This window comes from Anguilla rostrata, chromosome 19 (assembly GCF_018555375.3).
Source record: "Anguilla rostrata isolate EN2019 chromosome 19, ASM1855537v3, whole genome shotgun sequence".
Lineage (NCBI taxonomy): Eukaryota > Metazoa > Chordata > Actinopteri > Anguilliformes > Anguillidae > Anguilla > Anguilla rostrata.
The window spans coordinates 8,828,258-8,852,436 of NC_057951.1; the positions used below are offsets into that span (position 1 = coordinate 8,828,258).

Sequence of the window (24,179 nt, forward strand, 5' to 3'; positions counted from 1 at the left end):
GCCACTCAGCCAAATGAACACATTCGGTCTCAAACCCACTGTTTGTTCAAACCTACAGGGACTAAGAACATCCCTGGGTAAAAAACCCGGACACAGAGTTATTCCTTTATAACATATAGTTGCGCAGAATATTCCCATTCTGAGGGACACATTCAGAGTACAGTTAACCTGTAATGGACTTCACGCAAACAATGGATGTTTCAGATGCAATTAGTACACCTCAGTAGGACGTCAATATACAAAAGAAAGCTGCTACAGTAATGGACTTACCTTGCGCAAGACAAATGAGCCTTGAGGGTCTGTTCAATAACTGCTTTCCCTTACTTACTTCCCTCGCAAACCACCAAGTCATTTTCATTCTGAACGGCTGCATTTTTCGTCTGTCAGACCCAGCCGGCTCTCCATGGTCTTCTGAGGCTCAGTCGCTCTCAGGCTAATCACATTCAGTCACAGCCATCAGGTCCGTCAGCCCTGCCTTGTGCCACCCAGTGCAGTGCAGACCTGTCAGATCTGACGGCAGCGGATTAAGACTGCGGGGTTCATATGGAAGCTCATTCTTTTTTAAAATGGCCGAAAGGGACGGCCGCGAAAGGGAGCGGTTCGCTGGGAGGGGCCGACTGACCTGAACACCGCCCTGTGCGTCTGCTCTCTCTCCTCCCCCTCCACCGTGCAGGAGAAAAGGCCGAACGAGTCCGTACCTGCGCGACAAAACAAAATGGCCGTCACACCCGGCGCAGACCGGCGGGGCATGGCACCCAAAACAAAACGTTGGAAATAAAATCCACACGCAATTAGTGACGGTGATAGACAGCGATATCAGCACTTTTTAAACGTGTTAATTTCTAATGACAAATCTCACCCATACTGCTCAAGGAGCTTCACTGCCTTTTATAAAGCAAAATCTCAAAATTTCAGAACATTTTAGAATACAGTCTCTTAATTGGGTCAGTGTAATAGTTTAATCTGGCTCCAAAATCAAGAATCTGATATGCAGAAATCCTTAGCTTTAATGATTTTTTTTTTGTTGATGTATTTTTATGCATGCAATTGCTAGCAAATAGAAGCACCCAGTAAAGACACAGAAACTAAGCAAACAAAACAAGTTCCCTGTCTTTGAATACCAGCCAGTCTGATTTGCATCGCTTCTATTCTCCAAGCTGAAATTACGTAAATTAAATACAATTTAATTACACGGGGCCTCTGAAGCAGATCTTAATTAGCGAGGGCAGTCTTCTCCCAGTTAAACCACCAAGCAATGCTCTGACACCCAGTAATTTCCTCATCTACGCTAACGAGATGCTATCGGCAGATACAAACAGAACAGCCTCACCAAGCGCGTCTGTGACATTATTTTTGCAATCCCAAGGTATTTTAATGAATGTCAGGGGGTAATTGAATATTAATCCCTTATTTTCAGAGAAACGGGCCAGAAAGCTGCTCCCAAATATAGAGTGAATGACATTTACGGATGCATTCATTTAATCTCATGCATATTGCATGAGCGAGATCCCAAGCCACAACTGGGCTCCGATCTCTAAAAAAAAGAAGAAGAAGAAGAAGCTTTGCAGCTCAATAAGGAAGGCATATCTGTAACCGGTCCATGCTGGGAGGTCTAATGATTTTGAATGAAGGACCGCCATTAGATGAGTAATTATAGTTAAAAAAAAGAATCAAGAAGAACATTTGGCGAATCGAGAAGAACAAATTTCATAATTATTTTGATCTCCACTATAAAAGCTGCAGACATTCTCTTTGGCAAGCGCTGTTCATGGAAACACTTTAACTGAGATTCACTTAAATAAAGCAAATTTAAATTATGTGAAAGAGGCTTGGCACAGTTCTGTGCTTATTGCCTATAAGGGGCCTTTCAGCATTAGTATAATTTCGTACTCACTGGAAGAGCGGGAGGTGCTGTTGACGAAGACGTTGAGGAACTTCTTGGAGAAGTGAGCATCGGCCTCGGGGGTGGAGTCCTCCGAGGAGCTGAGGAGCTCCTCCTCCGCCCGCACCCCGCCCCACCCGAAATGGCGGTCGGTCTCCGGGGCGGCGTCGTCGTCGTCGTCGTAGTCGCCGAGGGCGGAGTTCTCGCTGTCCTCGCTCAGGACGGACGTGCAGCGCTTCAGGCTGACCAGCTCCAGCGTGGTGTTCTCGTCCACCACCAGCGTGTACTTGACCGAGTCGTAGGCCAGGGACTCGTCCAGGGGGCGGGGCCTCGGCGGCGGCGTCTCGGCGGGCGGGACGCTCTCGTCGATGGGCGGGGAGCTGTCCAGGTAGTCGTCGCAGAACGAGCCGGAGTCCTCGTCGTTGTCGGGGGAGTAGGCGAGGCCGAAGCGGCGGTCGGTCTGGGCGGTGGGGACGGCGATGTCCAGGGTCAGGCAGTGCTTCGCCAGGCTGCTCTTCGCCTCCGCGACGTGCTCCAGCGCGCTCGAGTCCCCCTCCTGCTCGCACCCGCCGTTTCCGACGTCACCCACGCTCTCCCCGAGACGCGGAGTCCCAGGCCCCTCCGTTAAAGGTAACCGGTCGTTGTCGGGCTCCGCTTCGTCCGCTCTCGGCTCTGCGGCCGCCCCGTGAGCTCGAGAGGCTTCGGAGTCTTCGGGAAGAGCTGCGTCTCCGCCTGGGGCTCGGAGCGTGGCTCGGCTCGGCGTTCTACCGCCATACCGGTCAATGAAAAAGGGTGTGATCGTGTCATTAGTGGGATTGCTTAGATACAGAGAAGGGCTAGATGTCTGGCTGCTGTCACCTGGGTCCGTTTTGCATTCAAAATTCACCTTCTCGTCTTTGGTGACAGGGACTTCTCTACCGTCATCTCCCGGGCTCAGGTTTGAGTCTTTACTGGTCTCCTCCGAAATCCTGACCTGCAGGCCGTCCTCTGTATTCACAAATTGCGGCTGGCTCTCTAAAGGCTTGACAGATGTATCTGACTCGAGGTCTGAGGATGGTGAGATGGTGTCTGCAGAGATTGAAGCAGACCTCTTGAAGAGGTCTTCCGGGCAGCTGATGGGGGTCGAGCCCTCCGAGATCATCTTGTTGACCAGGTTGCAGAGGAGCCAGGGGGAGTCGGAATTCTCGCTAAGCTCGTCTTCCGACTCGGACTCAGAGTCGCCCTCGCTGTTGCTGTCGTCGCAGTCGTCTGGGGCAGACAAAAGCCTGGGTCCCACGGGCAGGTAGAAGGACCTCTGGAAGCTCTCCAGGCCGTGATCCGGCTCTATCTTCAGGACCAGCGGTCTGAGGAGCCCATTCTCACAGCCTTCAGAGGGGGGCAGGGTCTCATCAGGGTCAGCAGTGTGCTCCTCATGCACTCGGCCTTCAATGCTAATCGGCGACTGCCTGTCGTCCAGCTGTTCTGGCAAGGCAGGGGGTGGAGGTTCATCATTCCCAGGATCCAACTGGTTGAGGAGAACAGAGGCCTTCACTTCCCCAATCACATTGTCCTGCTCCAGCTCCAGCTCAGGATCCAGTTCCTGGTCAGAGGTTGGGGAACTGGCCTCCTCGATGGAGTTGGTGAGGTGGGAGGAGTGGTCACTGCTACTGTCGTCACTGGTGAGATCCAACTCAGTCTCAGAGATGGAGGAGATCATGTGACCAGCTAGGGGGCCGCCGCATACAAAGGCGGCCTCCAGCTCCCCCTCGATGTCTGAGTCCGAGCTCGGGGAGCTGAGCTCGCTGTTGGGGTCAGACTCCGTGTACGGCCGCTCTCCAACCTTGCCGTTCATGTCAGCGATGCCAGGGTCAGAAGACGGGGAGTTCGAGCTGGTGGAGGCAGTGGTGGACGGGTGACTGTGAGCGACCGAATGGCGTCTGTTGTGGATGACATCCAAGTCTGTTTCAGACTGGGTGGTTGAGGTCGAGGAGGAGTCATATCTGGAGAAAGCGGCCGAGTCACACGGCTCGATGGGAGGGAACTCGACGTAGGACGAACACCCGTGGTAAGCTAGGTCATAGCTCTCCTTGCTCATGACGTCTATCTCGAACTCTTTGTCCAGCTCCTCGTCGGACAGCGGGGTCTCGGCATCGCCATCTGCTGGAGCGGTGGAGGAGAGGCATCTGCTGGTGCCATCGAACGTGGTGTCGTTCTCTAGCTCGGGGTCGAGGGCCGAATCGGTGGTGACGGTGTACGTGTCGTTAGCCTGCCTAGACCGGCACCTTTTGGCATAGTCGCTGTTCAGGTCATGGTCAACCTCCGTATCGGAGCACTGGGACACCTCGTCCGCAGTCTGGGTGGCTGCACCCGGACTGCCAGCCTCAGCGCTGGGCTCGGCGAGTCCAGCGTCTGAGCTGCACAACGTTTTGTGTTGACCGAAAGACCCTGTCGAAGAGAGACGCGGTTTAGGAGCCATCCAGCGGTCAGAGAATGGCGAATAGAGTGGGGATGGCGGTGAAGAGAGGATGTTCATGTTATGGTCTTCCATGGGAGGGTCAGACGTCTTTTTACCGTATTCCGGTCTTTCCCGCCTGTTGCCCTCAAAGTCGTACAGGAGGGGCCTGAGCGGCGACTGGGAGTGCCCAGTGTCCTCGGGCTGTTTTTGGGGTGTACCTTTGCTTTGCAAACCGGTGCCCGTTGTGGCTGTACACTGCCCGTTTGAATGGGTGCTATCCTCATGGCAAGAATGGGTAGGAGACGAACGACCTACGGAGGCGAAAAGAAAACACAATCCCCCCCGTCCCACAACCAGATGTTACATAAGCCATAATCAACCAAGCTTCAATGCGTCAAAGAACAGCGATGTCTTTCCTTTCCTCTTCTGAAATAATCAGCATTTTCTCACTACATGCTGTTCCAGGGCAGCCTACAGTAACGATAATTAACTCAGAGGTAATGACTACAGCAGGGAAACAAGGAAATCTTTTTTATTATTTCAGCATTGGCTTCAAAAGCGATGACCTAATCCCAGTTCCCCTTAAGGTTAGCACTATTCGCTCAATTAATGAGCAAATTGCTTATGTAAAGAATAATAATGCTGTAGCTTGATGTTAATGACACACATTAACCACTGAGGGACACAGGGAAGATCTATTTCACAAAGACTGCACACACTACCTTCCGCAGAGCCAGCATTTGGCTACAGTATAAGGAAGTATTCTCGGTACAGAAATTCTGACTGCCAACACGCTGAACTCTTTGATTTCCAGGGCATTGATCAGTGCGCATGGATTGTCGCGTTTCTCCGGAGAGCATTCGAACCAGATAATGACTCCGAACTGCACGCGTCAGCTGCGCTCACCGTGTGACGAAGTGTTGCGCAGAGAATCTTGCCAACTGCCTTTCCGTGGAGAGAAACTGCCATTGTTGTTCAAAGAGTCCTGGGGGCACAAGCGAGAGAGAGGCGAAGCGTCAATCACAGCCTCCGCTGACAGGTGCTGTACAGACAGGCCATTCCTACTCAGAGACTGAATGTAATTCAACAGCTACGGTGAATGAGATGACTTCAGCCCTTGAGTCCAGGCCATGACAGGTTGGTCCAGTGGATTATGCGCGGGAGAGGATGATGATTGGTTGGGATGTCAGGTGCGGTTACCTGGGAGACGGCGTTGGTGAGATTCAGGGTGGTGGGACGGCTCTTCTGCAGCGTTCCCAAATTCGGCGAGGGGGGCGGTGAGGCCGATGGGGAGGGAGGGCCCTCAGGGTCCACCCCGTCCTCCTCATCCACATCTTCTTCATCGTCATCATCGTCGTCGATCATCTCAAACTCCTGGAAGTCGTCCTGGAAGGAGCAGATTGGTTGGTGCACATCGTTCTTCTCCAGAATCAGACAGTCCTAAAGGGGGAAAAGGGGAGGAGGAGAGAGACAGAGAGACAGATCAGTGAATCTGGACAGATACCGACTCCTCAACCAGCCAGGTTCCTTAGCCCAGCTGTCACCATGAAACCAAACAGATTCATATAAATTTCACCAGAAATGGACCTGTTTTCAAGAATCTACCCCTAATTTAATTTAGAAATAGCCAGGATCACTCCTGACTGCACTCAGGTCATTTCTATGAATGCTTCAAAGAGTACACAACACAATACACGTCGGTGGCGTGGAAACTACATTGCTCAACAGCATCACTAACCAGTCACGCGTTAGTTGTAAACATGAACGCTCTAACAGCACCAGCAGTGATGGCTCACGTGACCCGGAGCGCATTGTCCGGGAGAGTGAACACTGCGCCTTTGAACGAGCCCCCCTGCAATCAGAGCATTACGGTGGGCTCGGGTGGCCCTCCACGGGCCATTGGCTCCGTGCTCTGGCATGAAAGTGATCTGGCCACATTTTTTTCCGCCAGCTCACTTTATTTAAGGTAAACACACTCAGGCTCCGGGTTGGCTGCGGCCACTTGCCTGGCTTGCGCTGTGGCCAACCGTACCACACACCTCAAACCCTTCCTCAGAGCTATTCAAAAGCCAGCTTGCACATTCACACCCAAACAGAAAAACCAGGAAGAAAAGCAAAGGCAGTGGTTGGACACTGACATTGGTGGAACCTTGAGGCCTTTCAGTATTCCACTCACAACCAAGAGGACGCTTCCTTCAGCCTACACCAGTCTCCGGTATGAAGGCATCTGCTAGCGAATAAAGAGCAGTGTACTCGTGAAATATTAAAGAGACATGGAGTACACCAGTATCCAGACAACGGGAAGTAAGTCAATAAAAAGATTTTTTTTTTTTTAAGTCAGCGACTGTCCTTGATTGTCAACATAGCCTGCATGTTCTAGGCTACGGTCGAACGACATTGAAACGAACACCTCGTTCTAATAGACTGGTGGGTTACAGAGCAGATGGAGCAGGAGCACGCAGGCCAGTCTTACCCTATTACGCTGAGCACGTCTACTTTACAGAGAGGATAAACCCCCTATACATCCGGTGATAGGACATCAGACAAGACAGGGTGTTGGGAAGAACCGTACTATAAATTTAGGAATAAAGCCAGCCTCCTGGGTGAAGGACGAACTCCCAAACAGGTTGATATTTCATACGAAGCTCTCCAGAAGGAGAAGGGGGGGTGAGAAGGAGTGGGAGAGGGAGAGAATAGTAAAGATGGGGAGGTCGGAGGAGCAGAGGGCAAATCGATTGTGGAGGCTCGGGTTTCATCAGGTTTACAGGAACATGGAACATGCGAAGGATGGAGATCGAAGGGGGATGGGGTGATTGGAGAAGGGGGGGGGGGGCACCTGATGAGCATACGCCAGCCGCCAGCTGCCCACCCTTCCTCCCCATGCCCTCTAATCCTGTGTGCCACTGTCAGGTATGACACAGAGACAGATGGGCACCATTCACACAAACCCCTTACTGCAGTCCCAGACTGAACAGTGTACCTACCGACTCATTCAATTGCAACTGTTATTAACAGAAACAGCATCGTTAACAGGGATACACTTTGGGCAATCTTAATTTAAAGTTTAAAAACAAATCCTTGGCCTTGTGTGCCAGGAGAGTCAGCACTTTAAATCCTTAAACTTGTGGAAATGAGGGTAAATGCGCAGCCTTGTCCTGTTCTGTCCTGTCATGCTTTGTAAGTCTGTTCGGTAGCAGTCTCCAGAGTCCTCCATCGCCCTGAGGACGGGCCGCTTGGACAGCGCCGTGACAAATTCACAGAAACGCACTGCCGCAGACGGCCCTTACGCCAGCACCCTGCTTCTGCTGGAGCTGGGAGAAGGGCCGTCGTCTTGAAAACAGCAGCGATTATCAAATGCAGTAATGGTGTTCGCCACCATATGGTGCGTTGTCACTCTTTTCATCTTTTTCTCTTTAATTATACCTGACGCAGTAATAGACAACCACACTTCAAAGGCCGCGTGCAGTGCTTCCGGAGGAAAAAAACTGTTGACAACGGGAGGGCATTCCGAAGCACTCTGAATCCCGGAAAACTGAGGGGTGTGGCCAGACGCTAATGGCGCTCCGGAATGATTGAAGACTACAGTCTAAATGAACGGGAATAAAGCCTTCGCGTACAAGACGTGACACAGAGACGTCCAATATCAAAAACAAGATGAAAAAAATAAATGACACTTTGAGCCGTATGAAGAATGACGTGTGCGTGTGTGTGTGTGTGTGTGTGTGTGTGTGTGTGTGTGTGTGTGTGTGTGTGTGTGTGTGCGTGCGTGCGTGCGTGCGTGCGTGCGTGCGTGTGTGCGTGTGTATGTGTGTGTGTGTGTGTGTGTGTGTGTGTGTGGCGTGCTTGTTTTCCGGCAGTGAAACGATGACTCATGTGTTGCAGGAGATGAGTGACTTACGGCTGGAGAGTTATGTCACTGGCCTTTCTCGTATGGTCAGCTGATCTGTAAGTCCTCTCACGTAAAGGTGGGGACCAAGAATAATGGATAAACATTAATCAAACACAAGGTGAGCTCTTCTTCAGTGGCAGCTCTGCTAGGGGACCAAGTACAGATAACGACGCTCACCTTCCTCTTGGGATGGGCAGTGCCTATATGAAGCATGTATATGCATGAATGTACTTTGCGTATAATTCAGGCTGCTTTCTTTTTTGAGCCACTGGCAAGGAAACACACACCTCCGCTTTTTTGATATTTATCATTTTAAAGAGCAGTGATATATTTCTTTCAACCGGTCACTCTGATCTTTTAATACCTGAATGCTCTATTTATTCACCCATTTATTTCTATTCATTCATCCGTCTTCTTGTCTCAGTCCCTAATTTTTGAGCTGGGAAAAACTGTGCATTCTTTAGCAGCGTTAAAGGGTTGATCCAGAAACAGAATGTGATTGGTTAAGGGTTATGCCAGGAGCAGAACGTGACTGGTTAAGGGTTAACCCAGAAGCAGAACGTGACTGGTTAAGGGTTAAGCCAGAAGCAGAACGTGACTGGTTAAGGGTTAAGCCAGAAGCAGAATGTGATTGGTTGACGGGCGGGCTGTTGCATCTTCTCTGCCTTATGTTCTGGGCGTAGGCTTGAAGGCTTAATCCAGGCTGACTGGGCTGACAGGAAGGAGCGCGCTCAGTAGCGAGCTCCTCTCAGCTCTGTCCCCATAGCGCGCGTGACATCAGCTCTCTGTCATATCTCCCATACCTCCTCAGCGTGCGGGACGCTGTCCCACGGTGCCAGGCCGCCGTCTCTGTCAATCACACGGGGCAGGCGGAGCCCTCCCTGCGTTAGCGTTACTATAGCAACGGCAAACTAGAACGGCTTATGTGCTCATCTTTACACAGGGGCAAAAAAAAAAGAAAGAAAAAAAAACAGAAACTCGAGATTTAAAAATTGTTTTCAAACATTTCCCGTTTCTACCACGAGCCTGTGTGCTGTGGGGCTTTAGACTGGGAGATTGAGAGCTCAAAACTGAACATAATCAGCTTACAGAGATGTGCGTTAGGGAAGGGGTGGGGCAGTCCAAGGGTGCAGCAGGAGGATGAAGACATCCACACCGCCCCCCAACCTCCCCGCATCCCTTAAAGACAGCCCTGAAATGGCTTACCGCCAATCCCTGAGAGAAACAGGAGAGTGGCGAGCGATCTCTGCAGAGAGGGAAAGCAGATCAAATAAAAAGCGCTTTCATTTCGCAGGGAATGGGGACACTCATTCTGCCCCGTTTAGCGTTCGTTTTGGCAAAATTTGGAGAGGGAAACGCATCAGACGCGGTCACGCCGAGCGCAGTGCGACAACAAAACGTACTCAAGCTGAGGGTGAAAAAATAAATTATCCACACACTGTTACAGCTGCCTCAGTAGATTTCATTTAAAAAGAGATGCTTAGAGCAACTTGGCCTTAAACTGGTGACTTGACGGAGACGTGCGTAGGCGCGAACATTGTTCCTTTGTAAATAAGGCAGTGGGGGGGAGGTTAAACCATGTCTGAGTGCATTACTCTCCCTCAAACAGGAGGGTCAGAGATGGGCTAAAACAAAAAATGTGCTTCCTCACAAACAGAGAATCCTTTCCAAATAAACATATTTAGGAAGTACAATCAAAATGGCGGAGGCGTAGTCTTGCTTTGCAGCTGGAACAGACAAAAAACCACACAAAATAATCGGCAGGCAAACCCTACTGCACATGAAACGCATACGCGAATATTTATACACGTATGTAATATAACGGCCATTCCTGAACAGAGTTCATACCTCTGACCTTGTGGTAGCCAATGGGAGCATTGTGAAAAGCGTCACGCGCCGCACCCCCCCCCTCACCTTATACAGCCCCACCTGTTCCCTGCGGAGGGAACGGCGTGCCTGTCTGCGCACCCCAGCCAGCGTACCCAAACGCTCCTATTTTTAGAGCGAGAGCGGCAGTTTCTCTGCGTCTCAGGAGAACAGGCTCGCTGCAGACACAAAGAGAAGCCCATCTGCATGGGCAGGGCCTGCAGTGCAGTCTGCACTCTATTTTATACTATACAGTGGCATAATATTAGGACACTATGATAACTGTGCTAACATATGATCTCTCATATACTCATATACATATCTCTGAAGTGGGAGTGTTCTTGGCGGGTTTGCGTGACTGTTTCCCAAGACTTAGCTCTGGATAAGAGAATCTCCATGAATGAATGTGACACGATATATTTATATAACCATATGTGTATTGTATCCACAGTTTCATTAAAACATATTCATATATATATATTCAGTGTCCTCACACTCAGACCAGACAAAGTGAATAAAGGATGAAGGGAAGGGCAGCGTTTCATCATGCGCATTCAGCCAGACATGAGCACGGCTCCAGGTCCCGCAGGCAGGAGGCAGGAGAATGTGGGAATGCGGGAATGTGGGAATGTTGGAATGTGGGAATATTGGAATGGGAGTGAAAGCTTTAAGGCTGCAACCACAGTGCTCCTTCTGCAAGTGCTGTTGGCAAAGAGGTAACTGGAGATGCACAACTGCCCAGAAAATGAAAAAGGGGAAATAAATAGCTTGATGTAAATAGTCACCTCATTAAAAATGCAGGAGTTATTCGCTGCAAGCATTCAGCATTATTTTGGTCTTGAGTCAGCAGTGTCGGGTTCCAGGTGTAGTGTTCCGGGCCATCAGCTGCACCTGTGACCTCTCAGCGACCCGCGATGAGCTAAGCCGCACGCAGACTGTGCGTAACACTGAGGCGGCGCTGCTCTGTCCTCCACACAGCCAGGGCCAGAGCGTGTGCACTGCCATGTCTCATTCATCCAATCTACCGAGGGTCAGATTGCATCCTGCTCAGGAAGCGCAGAGAGCGCCCGGGGCCCCCGACAGGAAGTGACACGTCTGGACCGGCGCGTGGGTAGACCAGGAACCCAGATGCTCAGATCTGAAGATCTCAGCTCTCGACCTTGCCATCTGGGAAGCGCGCTTATCATACCAGAGACAGGCGCGGCGGGGACGAGCCGGCCTAGAATGTTCAGCAAAGAACATTCTAAACACACACTTGTGACCTCACACCTCAAAGGGTGAAAGGACCACATTACCAGGGCAAGAACAATGGCTGAGTTTGACTGAAGAACTCAATAAGGTAGCGCTAAGGGCACGGTGACCAGAAAGCAACGGTAGCCGCAGCTGACAGTTGCCATGGCTGCGCTGTAAAACTGGGGAAAGGATCCACCGGCACAGGAAGCAGGAGCTGGCACTCAACTGGCCGTAACTTAGCAACCCCTCGGAACGGCAAGCAACCGCAGACCCTGGTGCAGATTATTCAGGGCAGCCAGGCAGGAAACAGGGCTTTTCCTCCCACCGCCCCTGCAGTGCGGATGCAGAACAACCGCTGTCACACAGGAGAGAAGAACTGCCTGAGACAGCCGGTGTGCGTCTGTGCAGGGGGCAGGCCGTGGATCCAGGAGGGATGGAGGGATGGAAGTTATAAAAAGGAGAAACAGAGGGATGGATGTTAGGAAAAGGTGAGATGGAGGGACGGAAGTGGAAAAAGGGGAGATGGGGGGATGAAAGTTGGAAGAAGCAGGCTTTAGACAGGCGCGCTACTTCAGAAGCTACTTTCAAATGTGTATGAAGAGAAAATCCTTACAGCAGGCAGAGAGATATACCGCTACCCATAATCCCCTGCTCTCAGAGAGGATAGATTCTTTCCTAGCCCGCTCACTAAAGTCTTATAAAAATGTGAATTACAGGAGGGAGCTGAAAGCAGAGGGTTTAATGCAAAGCGCACGCTTCCTGTGATCAGACGGTACAAATATAACTCATTTAGCCGCTTACATAACGGGTGCGGCAGAGTGCAGACAGCCCGACGGCCTCCAGCAGAGACGCAGCGCAACCTTCTCACAGCCAGACTGAAGGACATCGCTCCAGACCGGCTGCTATCAGTGCACGTGTGGGAGTTCCTCACGCGCAGAACTTATTATGCACATTATATAACACCGACCACACCGACTGGTCACTATTTGCATCCATGAAACTGGCGAAATTGATATGTTTTACCCTTAGGCGGGTTTATAAGACCTGCCACCAGCGTGTCCGGGTGGTAAAGCGTGAAAATGCAGCGGTTGACACGCCAGCCGTTAGTGACCGCACGCATCGCAGGTGTGCTGGACAGAGAACGTTCCGCTCTGGCGTCGTGGTAACCGATTAGCGCCGTTGCAGGCAGCAGTGAGCGAGGTGCAGGTCAGGTGGAGAATGTTTAACCTCCGTCACCACCGTCCGTCCTGCGTGTCCGATTACTGGCTTTCCCAGCTTTAGAATTCTGCAGATTTCCTCTGTGAGTGTGCATTATGACACACGCGTGATATCATAAAGAGACAACGGACAGATTTTAACATAAAAGCTTGATTATTTTTGGATTCGTTCCAAAAAATAGAAAGTGCGTTTGTTCAGAAACGAAAAGCTCTCACAGATTAGAGGCTCACTTTGAGACAGGAAAGCAATTACAGAAAATGTGCATCTTTGTGCGATTCATCGCTGCCTATCATCTTGCTCACGAGCGGGGATGACTGAGTGGTTGTGTGAGTCAGACACCAGCACATCACAGGCTGGAATCTTCCGGCTCCTACCGGCCCTGAACAAAACAACAAAAGGGAGTGTGCAGCTGGAAGCTAAGCTTTTCTACCTAATGAGGAGGGGGTTCCTGGGTACTGACATGCACACGGGTGCACAGACTCTCTGGGGAGTGTAAAGGATGGCTGTAAATATTGATTTTTTTTGTACGGTGTTGACTTTGTCAGCAGAAATAAACACCCAAATGATTGGATCTACAGTGAAGTGTTTTACTGACTGGATCGCCTCTTTATTACAAGGCAAAGCGGTGGATTTTTCCTTCCCAGCCCGAACGCAGCAGTACAATGAGCTCCTATAACCGGCTGAAAGGGGATGATCACCGAGCGCAGCAGAAGTGCTTACGAAGCACAGCCGCGCTGCGCTGTCTCACATATCCTGCATCCTGCCTCCCCGTGCACACACTGCCATCGACCCGCAGGCTACACGGAGCGGTGCGTCATCACCAAAAACCAAAAACTCTGCAACCGTTTTGGGTCCACATTGACTTCCTCCGTGTGACAGGATCTGCAGCCCGTGACAGGGCGGGGTTGGGCTGGGCTGGGCGGGGCAGGGCGGGGCTGGGCGGGGCAGGGCGGGAGGAGGGGACGGGACCCACCTTCTCGTAAGGGTCGGACTCGTAGTTGAGGCCGATCCCGCAGTCGTCCGTGATCTCCGACAGATCCTCGTCGTCAAACTCCTCCAGGCTGATGTCATGAGCAGGCCTGTAAGGGGGGAGAGAGGGTCAGCTAATGTCTTCACTCACATAGAGGAAATTACTCCTTTAGAAAGAGGGTGCAATTACTTTAACTAACCGAATTAGAGCTAAACTTGCAGTCAATCGTTTACTGAAACTAAAACCATGTGTGGAAAATGAATTCAAAGATTTGATTTATTTGCAGAAAAATACAATTAAAGACACAAATGGATACAAACGTAATTAATAAAATACAAGACCACTGTGCAGGACCGGATAAAAATCCTTGGGGGATTATAAGGGTCCTCCCCTAAATTATGACACAATGCACCCTGCACGAGGAGTGAAATACATAAAAGAAAAAATAAACAACAAGCCCAAACTACACTGTGTTAAAAAGGTTCAAGGAAGAAATCATGCGAAACTTAAACAGGTATTTTCAACAACTGCACGATTTGCTGTAACAAAATCCAGTGTACACAGGCCTGCATGTGCTGTTGTGGTTTTCTACATGGCTAAAATCGACAAGAAATGCATTCTGCATCTATCATAACGATTTTTATGAAATAAAGTAAACGCATTTTCTTACGGTAACAGGGTAGCGTAGAGATGCCTTCCCCATTACTGACCTTGAACATTGCACTTCCATTCACCCCCTTACCCACTTCCTGCCGCTTATCTCATATAATCACATTGGCTGGATTTTGACTGCACAAACAATGATTAGGATTCACAGGAACGCTAAGTGCGAGCGAAAACATTGTTTCCATTAGCCCTTACGAATAACTGCATATAAAGTTTGTATCCTGCTATTTAAAATGAAAGATGTAATCTCATTTATCCATCAGAGAAGAAGACGTGTGTTACAAACATAAACTGAAAAACTGATAGTTTTCACACATTTAGAGAATACCTTTTTTCTTTTTCATAAGACATAAGCAATGCCATAAAATCTAGTCTCAATCCTGCTAAGAGAAGTTTTGTTGGAATGATTTTTTTCAAAAATCAAAAATTCCAAGTCAGTGTTCTAGAACTTTCGATTACCAGCAGTTGCATCAGCATTCAAATGCTCAGTTAAGCGCATTCTAATCACACAGTTGTGACATCACACCTTAAATGGTTAATGGCTCAGGCTGCACAGCTGGAACTGGTAGCCGCTGGCATTGTGGAAGGATAACAATCCTTCCATTGTGTGACACAAAACCTCTGCAATCCTTGAAAGGGTCGGCCAGATCTGTCCCGAAGTGCAGTATTCACCCACACACGTACAACGCCAGAATAAAAAAAGAATAAAATCTGCACATTCATGAAAAATATTACTGAACTGGCTAATATTTTGCATATTTTTGGATTTTTATCAAAACTCTTATTTTGCCCTTGGTACCTGCCCGTTTTTGAATATCTTTAAGTCATATTTCTCGGAGCAGTTAGCTCGGCTATAAAATGGCCAGGTTTCACACTATTTCCCTGATTTGGTCTTCCTGCTACTAGGGTAATAACACATTATCATAACATTAGTTGTAGAGAAATTAACTCTAATTGAAGGGCACCTAGGGCCATTGGCTGACTAATTACCAGTAATTAACCCTGGAATCTGTAATTAAATGTGGATCTAATAGAAGCCAGCATTCAATTGAAATATGTCTATTAAATTTAATAAGCAACTGGGCGGTAAATACAGACAAATATACAAATATTTATACATATATATATATATATATATATATATATATATATATATATATATACAGAAAGAACATGTGCATTAGAGTATATTGTTTAGCATGACACAGCAGTTTTCTATGTACAATTATGTTGATATTCCTTGAATAATCTACAATAAAGTACCATATAATCACTGCGATAAGATAAATCTAATTTGTTTTCCCATGGCAAAAAGGTTACCTTCACGATAGAAGTGATTACATTCAACATCCAGGGCTTTTCCACCGCTTATCTTAAATAACCAACTGCCTTTCTTTAACTACTGAATGAAGCGAGTAAAATTAAACTAATTAAATAACTTCTAAAGTATTGAACAGATGGCTGATGTTAGTACATACACAGCTTCACGGGATCAAGAAAAAGATAAAACCATGCACTGCATCTCTAACGCTTAATTGTAAGTTCAACATTTTCGTTACCCCCAAGCATGATAAAAGTATTTTTGATTTTATTTCTCAGCCCTAACCCAGTCTCTAACTCCATTTGGGGCGGCAGTGTAGCATAATAAGTAAGGAACTAGCCTAATAACCTAAATGGCACAGGTTGGATACCTGGGGAGAAAACACTGTCGTTGTACCCTTGAGCAAGGTACTTAACATGCATTGCTTTAGTATGTATCCAGCTGTATAAATGGATGCAAATGCTATGTGAAAGTTGTGTACAGTAAGTCGCTCTGGATAAGAGCGTCAGCTAAATGCCTGTAATGTAATGTAATGTTGACCAGCATACCTGCAAAGCAGCGGTGTGCTCTTTGTTTACGGCAATGGGAAACGTGCTGACACGGGACTTACTAACCACAACATTAACGTGCGACACAACGTCCTTTGTGTACACACAAAGTGCTAAAAGTGTACGATAAAGCAATCTCTCTTTTTTTGGGATCGCTATCGGACGTTATCAGGCACGGTGGCACACCGTTATCGGCACTAACGGCTCTGGCCCTTCTCCCTGGTCGCGTCGGCAGAGCCAATGGGAGCCGCGGGACCGTGGAAAGGGGCGAGATTGGAGCCCGGGGGCTCTGGGCCGATAATGTATATAAGAAGGGGTCCGCGCTGGGGACGGGCCATCCTCCACAGGTGACGAGTAGAGCAGGAAGGACCATGAAGTGGCTCGTTGTGTTGCTGGCGTGCGCTGCGCTCTCCGAGGGGCTCCACAGGTAAAGCAGGGCCGCTCTTCACCTGTCTGACACTGTGCTGGTGTGTGGACTGAGACTGCTCTCCGTCCGATTGACACTCTACTTCTGTGTTGACTGGGACTGCTCTCTGTCCGATTGACATTGATGCTTATTTCAAAACATGAATTCAAAACTTATTTCCTAATATTCGTATTTCCGTATGATGCACGATAACACCCTTTCCCCTCCATCCCAGAATCCCTCTGATGAGATTCAAGTCCATCAGGGAACATCTGAGGGAGAAGGGGATCGTCATCCCCTACAGCGACCCCGCCCTCAAGTACGAGCCCTACCGCTCCTTCGCCACGTCCGGCGCCGAGTACATCAACAACTACGCCGACGTGAGTGCACCACCTCGCCCCCGTGGGACAGGGGTGGGGGCGGCCGTGGGACAGCGGGAGGGGGGACTGGGGTAGCACTGGGGTCTGGGGTCTCTCCTCTCCAGCCGAACCTCACAGAGGCCTGTAATCTCCTCCGCAGACCACCTACTACGGGGCGATCAGCATCGGGACGCCTCCCCAGTCCTTCCAGGTGCTCTTCGACACTGGCTCCTCCAACCTGTGGGTGGACTCCACGTACTGCAACGACCAGGCCTGCAGTAAGTCCTTTGTCCGACTTTCCTGACGATGTGAGGACATCTGCGTTCCACAATTTCCTCAAAGGCTAGCCCACAATAATAAAAAAAAAAACGCTCTCAGATAATGCGCTTAGCTTCCCTAATTTTGTTCCTGCTTTTCAAAAGCTATTGTCCCCTCTCCCTTTTCAGTGCTGATGCAGCACGCTGGCCTTCTAACACCATGGCCTTGCTCTTGTAGAATCTTGTAGGAGATTCAATGTTAGACTTCTTTCACCACTTGACCCCGCTGGGGTTTCAGTCAGCGTGCATTGCCTCATCTAAACACACTAGACAAACACAGTTGGGTAAAACAGACGTGCTGCAGAACGTGTGAGGTCCCAATCACCCCTGAAGAAAGGTAAATCTCCTCAACAAAGTAACAACCAACAATGAAACTGATTTTAAAAATTCACGAATGCAATTCCACATTATGTAAGAAAATCTGAAATGAAATAACAATTCATAGACCTGAGTTTGTAAAAACAACCTGAACAGTGTTTACAAACGTATCAAAATTCGTAAGCCCGAGTTGATTTTCTCCACTTCATTTTTCAGCCGCTCACACGCAGTACAACCCCCAAAGCTCATCCACCTTCTCCAGCACTAGCCAGACCATCTACCTGGGCTACGGCGCTGGCAGCCTGTATGCTGTCCTCGGCTACGACACGCTCAACGTGAGTCCGTCTTTCAGACGCCACCGGTCTGCGACTTCTGCGTTGGCCGGCTACACCCATCCTGAAGCACAGGGGTTTCGAGTTCGTATCCATCAGTGAAACATAAGCAACATTTTAAATCCGCGAGCAAAAATCTGGAAAGGAGGCACAGACCTTCAAAGCGGTTCAGCGCAGTTCTCTATAAGAGAGATTTTTCGGTTTGCTTAAAGGTGCAGGGTCACAAATATGTGATTAGAATGCTCTTAACCGAACATTCTAATGCTGATGTAACACTCACTGCTGATAAGCGAAAGCAGTGGGAGTTGTAGTTCTAAACATTCCTAAAAACCTGCCCTTCAAAGGGTTAACTGTACTGTACTGCACTTCACAGGTTGCGGGCATCACCGTCACCAACCAGGAGTTTGCCCTGAGCACCCAGGAACCCAGCCAGCCCTTCCTCTCCGCGCAGTTCGACGGCATTCTGGGTCTGGCCTACCCCGCCATCGCCAGCGGCCAGGCCGTGCCTGTGATGGACACCATGATGCAGCAGAACCTGCTTGGGTCCAACATCTTCGCCTTCTACCTGTCCAGGTACTGTCCCCACCCCCAGTACTCCGCCAGTGTCTTATTGAGCCACACTGATCACGAACAATGGTCCATTCAGCTGTCAATCGCGGTCAGGTTTGCACCCTCAACCAATAGCGGAGGCAAAATGAGCACTGGTTACACCTCTGCAGGGCGCGCCCCATTACAAAAATGGACTGATATTAAGGCCTTACAATAAACTGTAAGGGCTTTGAAAACAGAGATTCCCACTTTTCCTGAAACATCATTATATATCAATCAGCTTATGAAAAAAAAAAAGATAAACTACACCATTTTAACCTTTGATTTGTTCTGTGGAGGAGCTTGATCAACATGTAGACAAGTAGCGGGGGTGAAAAAAAAGAAACGGGTACAGGTGCGGTCGCACAGGTGTACAGGTCACGTGTCTGTCTGCGTGACAGGGATGCTCAGCAGGGCAGCGAGCTGGCTTTCGGAGAGGTTGACCAAAGCCTGTACCAAGGCCAGATCTACTGGACCCCCGTCACTGCCCAGACCTACTGGCAAATTGGTATCGATGGGTACGTATCATTTTGAAAATTTTTTGACTTTAATTTTTGATTTTGCCTACTCATTTGTATTTACATATCATAACTGATTTTTTTTCCCCCCACTTGTTTTTAATGAAATCTCGTAATACCCCTGTGATACTCCTTAGTCTCTAGAACTGTCTGTAATTCATTACATCAGTCAGTCTTCGCCTGTCTGGTGCGCTGAGGCACACAGCGTTCGACTCGCAGCCCTGTCTGTGAGTGTGCCTCAGCTCTGCTCTGCCACCCTGCAGGTTCCAGGTGAACGGCCAGGAGTCCGGCTGGTGCAGCCAGGGCTGCCAGGCTATCGTGGACACCGGCACCTCCCAGCTCACCGCCCCCAGCCAGTTCATGGGCAGCCTGATGCAGAGCATTGGCGCTCAGCAGAACCAGTATGGAGAGGTAAGACAGGGCCCAAGCCGACCACCCCACACCCCCTCACCCCCCCCCCCCCACCTCAGAGCGCCAGCAGTACAAACACGCAACTCAACGCACCAACCGACAGCCAACGCAACCACCATTACCATTATCACTTTATATCTCCTTAATAATCACCGCTCAGGTGTGGTCAGATTCACCTGCGGCTTGAGCCTCTTGAGGGATGTGTTTTTGGGGAGCGTGATGGTCCACTGAGTCACCCCGTCCTGTTGTCTTCCTGTGCCCTTGCAGTACGTGGTCGACTGCAGCCAAGTGCAGAGCCTGCCCCCCATCTCCTTCACCATGAGCGGAGTGAACTTCCCCCTGCCCGCGTCCGCCTACATCTCCGTGGTGAGTTTCCCGTCAAAACATTTCCGCTAATCGCCCAACGGTGTGGTTTCACAGGAAAATATTATGGGCTGTAGACGTCGTGCTTTTAAATCAACTCGCCACACAGCTTCGTATGGTCTGTGTTTACCTCCGACTTCACAGAGAAAAAAAAGTGATTCCAACCAATGCAGATGAATAAGATCTTCAATAAGCCTCCCAAACCTACAGAAAACCCCATAGCCTGAAAACATTCTGCTTCAAGTGTTTCCTACTCTGCAAGTTGATTGGCTCGCCAATGCAACCAATCGCCCTTTACAAAACAGCTGACTGGTTGTAATTCCATCGCGATTCCCGCGCTCATCCCTCACTTCAACCGTCTGTCCCCTCCAGCAAAACCAGGGTGGATACCAGGTCTGCGCGGTGGCCATCAGCTCCACCTACCTGCCCTCTCAGAACGGACAGCCCCTGTGGATCCTGGGAGATGTGTTCCTGAGGGAGTACTACTCCGTCTACGACCGCGCCAACAACCGCGTGGGATTCGCCACCGCCGCCTAAAGCCGACCCGGTTCCGCCCGCCGACCCCGTCCCGACCCACCCGTCTGCGGGACAGCGCCCTCTCCTTCACCCCGTTTCATCTCTTATTGCAACGGTTCAGAGATTTGGCTCAATGGCTTAGAGGTTTTAGAACAATTATATTCACAAATAAACTGAACTTCCCCTGCTTCTACATCGAGTGATGCCTGTTATTAATCTAAAAAAAAGGTTCGCTGGTTGCATTCTGATTATGCAGAAATCATTTTAACCTTGGTGCACTGATTGAGCTAATTACCACAGATTGGAAGGTATTATGAAGGTTAGTTCTGTTTTCCCTAGAGCTTAAGGGTACAGAATTACTATTATACTTGTTATTGCACAACAGCACTAATATACCTGGCCTCACATCAACTCAAAGGGAGGTGCTGATATAATATTAGAGACAAAAACCCTCATTCTTTGAGGCAGGATCGCAGCAGCCTACATGCTAGTTGTCCAAATAGCACTAGCCAGAGTGGCGGGGGGGCCCCCCACGAGATTAACCAACCACAAGGGAAATCTATTTGTGTTTGGCCAATGGGGTGTGAAATTAAGTGAGAAGTGGCGACTGAAGGGGAGGGAGCGCGTTTAAGCTGTCCTTCAAAGCCCAGTGTAGCTCTATGTCATCAGCCTGACCTTCCTGAAAAAGCAAAGGCCAAGGAGGTTCATAGGAACCCGATAAACCAATGAGAATGTCCCAAGAGAAGTTCGGCTGAGGGAACACAGGGATTGAGAGATTGGGCCAACAGATATAAAACTTTAATTAACTTTACTTTAATTCATAGTGTTTATTCAGTTCAGAATAAATCCTCCCCCAAAGATTTTTTTCTATGGAGTAGAGTCAGTATATATTACCCAAGGTCACTGGGGAAAATGTTAACACAAATGTCATGGAGAATACAGGAATACATTGAGCAGATTTTTCTGAAATTTCTCTCATTATTTTCGCTCTTTACACCAAAGCTTCAGGCAATCCCTTTGAAGAGGAAAATCTCTTTTCCAATTAACCTTCTGGAATGGACAATTTAGGGCTAAATAGCAGAAATCATTCATCATTATTTATTTTCTGACAGTGAATTAATAATGCTTGCAGACGACCAAGCATCATTACCATGGTTTATAAGTCACGGATGCATAGTGTTTGCGTGTGGGTCTTTTCTGATCAAAGCATTACTCATAACTACCCGTATAAGAACACAAGGAAAGGCGACCATTCCTCCAAAGCAGGGAATTAGTGTCATACCCTAATCTTCAGCTAGATGTACGTGACACATCTAGCTGAACTGCATTCATGTGCCAGAACCTTTCCAGAATACTGGAAAAAATGGATGCTGCTTTTAAAAACCATCACTAACCTGCATGAACTTCACTGGTATCTAAAAATATTTCAAATAATTGCTTGGCCCAGGCTTGATACCTGATAACACAGCATCTGCTGAATACATATGTACTGCAAGGCAGTCTGATTCACAACAGAGTTTATACTCAATGTAACATCAAAAAGCGTATGCTTTCCTCTAAAAGCAATGTTTCAGGCAATAAATTGCTCTCAAGATATGGGTCTTTCAGTCAATCAGGAATTCATTTCCTCAGCTGACTGAGTTGAAATGCTACCCATCCCAACTCTGACTGCTACACAGAGCACGTACAGTGAAACACAAACATTTGATTGTATAAGAGACATTTTATTTTCTCAATAGCCACCTGTTCTTCTTCGCCCAGTCAGAATACCCATTCGCTGATAAGAGAAACAGACCAAACTGTACCAAAGCATGGGAAAACAGGGGAATTCATTTCCGGCTGGCAATAAACCGAGCAATAAGCATTCAAAATTCACCTATTGTACGCATATTTTCCAGGCATCCGTCTCTCAGTTTATGACGGGGCAGATGACACTGATGCACTCGCGGCGATGAGGAGCCGTGTCACGGCGCGGACGTAACACCGCCACACGGAGCGCGCTTTAAATGCCACGCGTTTAATTCCGAAAGGCCACGCGGTGGCCTAATGACCCGCGGTTTTACGCCTCAGCGGAAGCGGCATTCGGATCCTCGGGCCTGCGCCTCTTCCTCACATTCGGACTGGGAGAGTGACGCAACGGCACAGCCGGGGGTTCTCTCCGGTTTTGGGGCCGTCCCGCCGAAATCCACCGAAAATCCGCCAAACCTGAAAAATCACCGCGAACCTTTCCATGCGTTCAGCTCCTTCGCCCCGCCCACCCACTCCTGTTAACTCAGCCCTGAGGCCAAACTCAAGAATTTATTCACGTCTGAACGCCAGGAAGGAGTGTTTGTCTCCGACGGGAAAGGCCAGGGCCTGAAAGCGAGGGCCGGTCGTAAAAGTCACGCGGTCACGCGGAGCTTCACCCGCTACAGTCGACTCATTTCGCTTTCACGCGACAGATTAATCACGTCTATGCAAATACACCTCACTGTTGCTGAGGGTGAAAGGCACTGAATTACGACGCACTGTTTATTCAAGCTAGAGCTTCACACACAGTGCCTGTTGGACCACGATTCGCCTGACAAACATTTAAGATTCTATAACAATACAAGCCATTTTTTGACTTTACAGCAAATAGCCAATGAGCAGCGCCTAAGTACACCTCTACATAGATTAACCAGCTTTAGATTAAAATGGATTAAAGTTTCCATGGCGAACAACAGGCTATTACCCACAGCCCGTTCAATCGTTCCTCTGGTTACACGGTAACCACGGTAATGCACAGTTGCTTGTTTAGGTTGAGGACGCACAGGGGCCACCTACGCTGTTTGAGTACTGAGCAGGATGAGTGCTGAAGGATGCTGGCAGCATTGGTGCTCGTTTTGCCTCTGAGCCAATCAAAGCTCTGCTTCAGAATCGAATCAGACATCAAAGCACCGTGACGGCCTGAGCTTTTAGCTGCTGCTCTCAAAGCCACAGGCTCAGGACAAACATTCAGCTGCATACACACACACACTCACACACAAACACGCACGCACACACACACATACACACACACACACACACACACACACACACACACACACACACTCACACTCACGCACACTCTCACACACACACACACAGTCACACACACACACACACACGCACACTCTCTCACACACACACACACACACACACACACACACTCACACTCACGCACACTCTCACACACACACACACATACGTTTGTGGCCATTGATAAATCATATCATATGCAAAGTGAGAGCTCTGTGGAGCTCAGCTGAAAGGTAAAAGTTGAGATTGTGTTCATTCGTTCACAGCGGTCTTAAGGCATCTGCCATCCTGCGGCTAAGCGCTACTGTTTTAATGCCTCGATTCACAAAGGCTGCGCGCAGAGTGCACACCTGACTTCCTTCGAGCACATTACATCCACGCTCAGCACACAATGCGCATCCAGTAACTCCACAACATGAGTATCCTGTTACAGACGCCACCATCTCAAACAGGTTTGCTCTACGCACACGGCCATTAAGGTACGGTCGCTCTGGCAACGTTTGCCATTCTGTACTGGAGGCAGCTAGTTAGCGGGAAAGGGCGTGATCACGCACGTTCTTCATGAATCCCTCTTTGCTTTGCGAATGATACGTAGGCTACATGAAGTCCCAAAAAAGTCTTGGTAATTAATCAGGTCGAGGAAAATCTACTTTGATTGCCGCCAAAGAGCTGTCAAAATGAATCCCCAATTATAAGCACTGCCAGCTCACCCATTTCCATCTGCACTGCCCCCTCCCCTAGTGTAGCCAATCAGTGGCTGAGTACACGCATGTCATTTACATATTTTATGAAGGCCAAGGGGCGTCCTGCGCATTATGTTAACCGTAAGCTCATGATGGAGGGCTAGGAGGGGTGAGAATAAGCTCGGGTTCCTGATTTCACCTCGGGGGGGGGCTGTCTGTTCCACCTGAGAGCACGGCGTCACGGCGACTGACAGCCAGGGGAAGGGCCCCGCTTCACATAGCAAGAAAATCACTTCAGCTGC

The 24,179-nt window shown here is 49.1% G+C and overlaps 2 protein-coding genes across 2 annotated transcripts in view; one reads left to right on the forward strand and one right to left on the reverse strand.

Moving 5' to 3' along the window:
* The window catches only part of LOC135245980 (C-Jun-amino-terminal kinase-interacting protein 2-like), a 40,718-nt gene that overhangs the window by 9,257 nt on the left and 7,282 nt on the right, over positions 1-24,179 (reverse strand). The window contains exons 2-6 of the mRNA XM_064319440.1: positions 13,496-13,601; positions 5,517-5,756; positions 5,223-5,301; positions 1,895-4,627; positions 623-698 (exon numbers count right to left, since the gene is read on the reverse strand). Coding sequence (XP_064175510.1) covers positions 623-698; positions 1,895-4,627; positions 5,223-5,301; positions 5,517-5,756; positions 13,496-13,601 — 3,234 coding nt within the window. The remainder of the gene's footprint in view (positions 1-622; positions 699-1,894; positions 4,628-5,222; positions 5,302-5,516; positions 5,757-13,495; positions 13,602-24,179) is intronic.
* LOC135245987 (gastricsin-like) lies at positions 16,315-20,348 on the forward strand. Its single transcript, XM_064319459.1, has 9 exons — positions 16,315-16,454; positions 16,669-16,813; positions 16,953-17,070; positions 17,644-17,762; positions 18,133-18,332; positions 18,749-18,865; positions 19,129-19,276; positions 19,544-19,642; positions 20,012-20,348. Exons 1-9 carry the CDS (start codon positions 16,399-16,401, stop codon positions 20,174-20,176), a joined length of 1,167 nt encoding a protein of 388 aa, XP_064175529.1. The 5' UTR covers positions 16,315-16,398; the 3' UTR covers positions 20,177-20,348.